This window comes from Nicotiana tomentosiformis, chromosome 5 (assembly GCF_000390325.3).
Source record: "Nicotiana tomentosiformis chromosome 5, ASM39032v3, whole genome shotgun sequence".
Lineage (NCBI taxonomy): Eukaryota > Viridiplantae > Streptophyta > Magnoliopsida > Solanales > Solanaceae > Nicotiana > Nicotiana tomentosiformis.
In genome coordinates this window covers 47,458,339-47,460,920 of record NC_090816.1, presented here as the reverse complement: position 1 = coordinate 47,460,920, position 2,582 = coordinate 47,458,339, and the positions used below count along the sequence as shown (strand labels likewise).

General features: G+C 35.2%; 1 protein-coding gene across 1 annotated transcript; it reads left to right on the top strand.

Annotated features, from left to right (window-relative positions):
- The first annotated feature begins 290 nt into the window (after nucleotides 1-290).
- On the top strand, nucleotides 291-749 carry LOC138892294 (secreted RxLR effector protein 161-like). Its single transcript, XM_070176001.1, has one exon. The coding sequence runs from the start codon at nucleotides 291-293 to the stop codon at nucleotides 747-749; it is 459 nt and encodes a 152-aa protein (XP_070032102.1).
- Nucleotides 750-2,582: the final 1,833 nt, after the last annotated feature.

The window sequence follows — 2,582 nt, the reverse complement described above, 5'->3', positions numbered from 1 at the left end:
TTACATTTCTACTTGACCATGGATTTACAAGAGGTAAAGTAGATACTACATTATTTATCAAAAGATCATTAGGAGGTAATATTATTATTCAAGTTTATGTTGATGATATTATCTTTGGAAGTGCTAACCCTCTTTTGTGCAAGGAATTCGCTAGTCTTATGCAAAGTGAGTTTGAAATGAGCATGATGGGAGAGCTTACTTTTTTCCTTGGACTACAAATTCAACAATCTGAAGAAGGGACGTTTGTGTGCTAGACAAAATATACAAAGGAATTAATTCAAAAGTTTGGTATGAGCAGTGCTAAAGCAATTGGTACACCAATGAGCCCGCCAACAAGTCTCGACAAGGACAAAAAAAGACATCCAGTCGATAAAACTAAATATCATGGAATGATCGGTTCTTTGCTTTACTTGACTGCCAGTCGACCAAATGTTATGTTTAGTGTGTGTAAATGTGCTAGGTTTCAGTCAGCTCATAAGGAATCGCATCTGACTGCAGTAAAGAGAATAATTTGTTACCTCATCGAAACTATATCTTATGGATTATGGTATCCGCGTTCTAACAATCTTAAGCTGGAAGGTTTTTCAGATGCTGATCTTGCAGGTGATAAGGAAGACAGAAAAAGCACTAGCAGAACATGTCAATTACTGGAAAAGGCATTAATTTCATGGAACAGTAAGAAACAAGGCTCAGTTGCATTATCCACAACGAAGGCAAAATATATTGCCAATGGGCAATGTTGTGCATAGTTACTATGGATGTCTCTTCAACTAGGTGACTATGAACTATATTTTAAACCTATTCAAATATTTTGTGATAACTCTAGTGTTATTTGTCTCTCAAAGAATCTTGTGCATCATTTTAGGGCTAAGCATATAGACATCAAATATCTTTTCATTAGAGATCATCTGCTCAAGGGAGATATAGAATTATCATTTGTTGGCACCACTGATCAATTAGCTGACATTTTTACTAAGCCTTTACTTGAAGATAGATTTTTCTCCCTAAGAGAACTACTTGGTATTATTTCGCTTGATCCCAAAAATAAGGACCTATGTGTTAGTTTTTAATTCTTGTGTGTCTAATGATTTTAATTTTATTTTATCTGCAAGTATGCATTAATTTAGCGCCTCTGATTTTCCTCTCTTTTCCCATCTGTCGCAACTTTCAAGAAAGGAAAATCAATCATCATGACCCTTCCTGACACCCTTTCCTTTCCTGCACTTAACCGTCAAAATCCCTTCCTTTTAATCCCCTGAACCATTCTTCTCTGTCTTCATTGCTCCTATCACTCATAAACCCTTCCTCAAAGTCTTTCAAACCCTTCCTCAAAATCTCTCAATGTCTAAACACTCCAAGAATCCGTCTGCCTCCACTAGAAAAAGTACTCTTTCCAAGGAAAAACTCTCTTCTTAGCCTCCAGAATAAGTAGACCTAGGGTCTGACCACTCAGAAGGGTTTTCCTCTTCTCAGGCAGAACTATCAGATCACTTTCACCAAATAGGAGAAAAAGATCTTAAAAAAATGCCTATGGAAGACCCCCCATGAATTATTTACCCCCAAGAAATCCAAAGTAGACCTCTCGAGTTCTCTAGAGTTCGGACTCAATTTCTAGGATACCCTAAATAGGGATTTCCTTGTTTCTCTGAAAGATAAGCCCATTGCTCACGATAGAGTAATCGACCAACTTCTCCCAAAGTCTATGAACCTTTAGTGAGAATGTTTTATGCAAATCTTCACTCTAGCAAGCCTGATAAGTTAGAATCCCTAGTTCTAGTAAAACACATTGTTCTTGATTGTACCATGTTTGACTCAATTTTTTAGTGTAATTGCTCTGATTTTCCTATGCTTTTCAAGAATACTTGGCCTGATGATTTTGAAATTTCTTTTGATCAAGCAAAACGTTGTATTGCTGAGTGTCCATCTGATTTCCTTCCAAACTAGTTAGGTCCCAGTGATGTTAGTTTTGAAACCTGAGTTCTGGCCCACATTGTTGCAACTACTCTTCTTCCTCGTATTGGATCATTCTCCACCTTCTCTCAATGAGATACCTTTCTTGTCTACTACCTTATGACCAAACTTAAGGTTAAACTATCCTCATGGGTCATAAACTTCATGATGGAGAGTGCTGATGATCCCACCAGTTTACCCTATGTTATGGCTATCTGATGAGTGTCTAGCGTATATTAAATTCTAACTCGTACTCTGTCAAATAATAGTATAGAAAGATGTCCCACCCACAGAGATTGGTTTATCTATTCTACAAATGTTTCTTGTTTTAATTACTATTTGAGAAAATCAGAAAGAGTTGAGTTTTGAATTAACTAACTAAAATGCACGAATAGAGCAATAGAAAATATTTTATTTTTCACAAATATAATAAAAAGGTGTTGGGATCTTGAATTTACTTAATATTTCTATTATATAGTAGAATTATTATTCTTCAATTTCTATTTCTCAAAAATGTATAAATGCCTCTCACGATTATAAATATATATTATTACTCAAGTTGAATAATTAATTGCACTCATCTCGGTTATATAAATTAATCTTCAAAATAGTAATACTAAAGAACCAGAAAT

What these genes read in the sequence shown, in the direction of transcription:
- LOC138892294 (XM_070176001.1), top strand. Translation starts at nt 291, where the DNA reads ATGAGCAGTGCTAAAGCAATTGGTACACCAATGAGCCCGCCAACAAGT.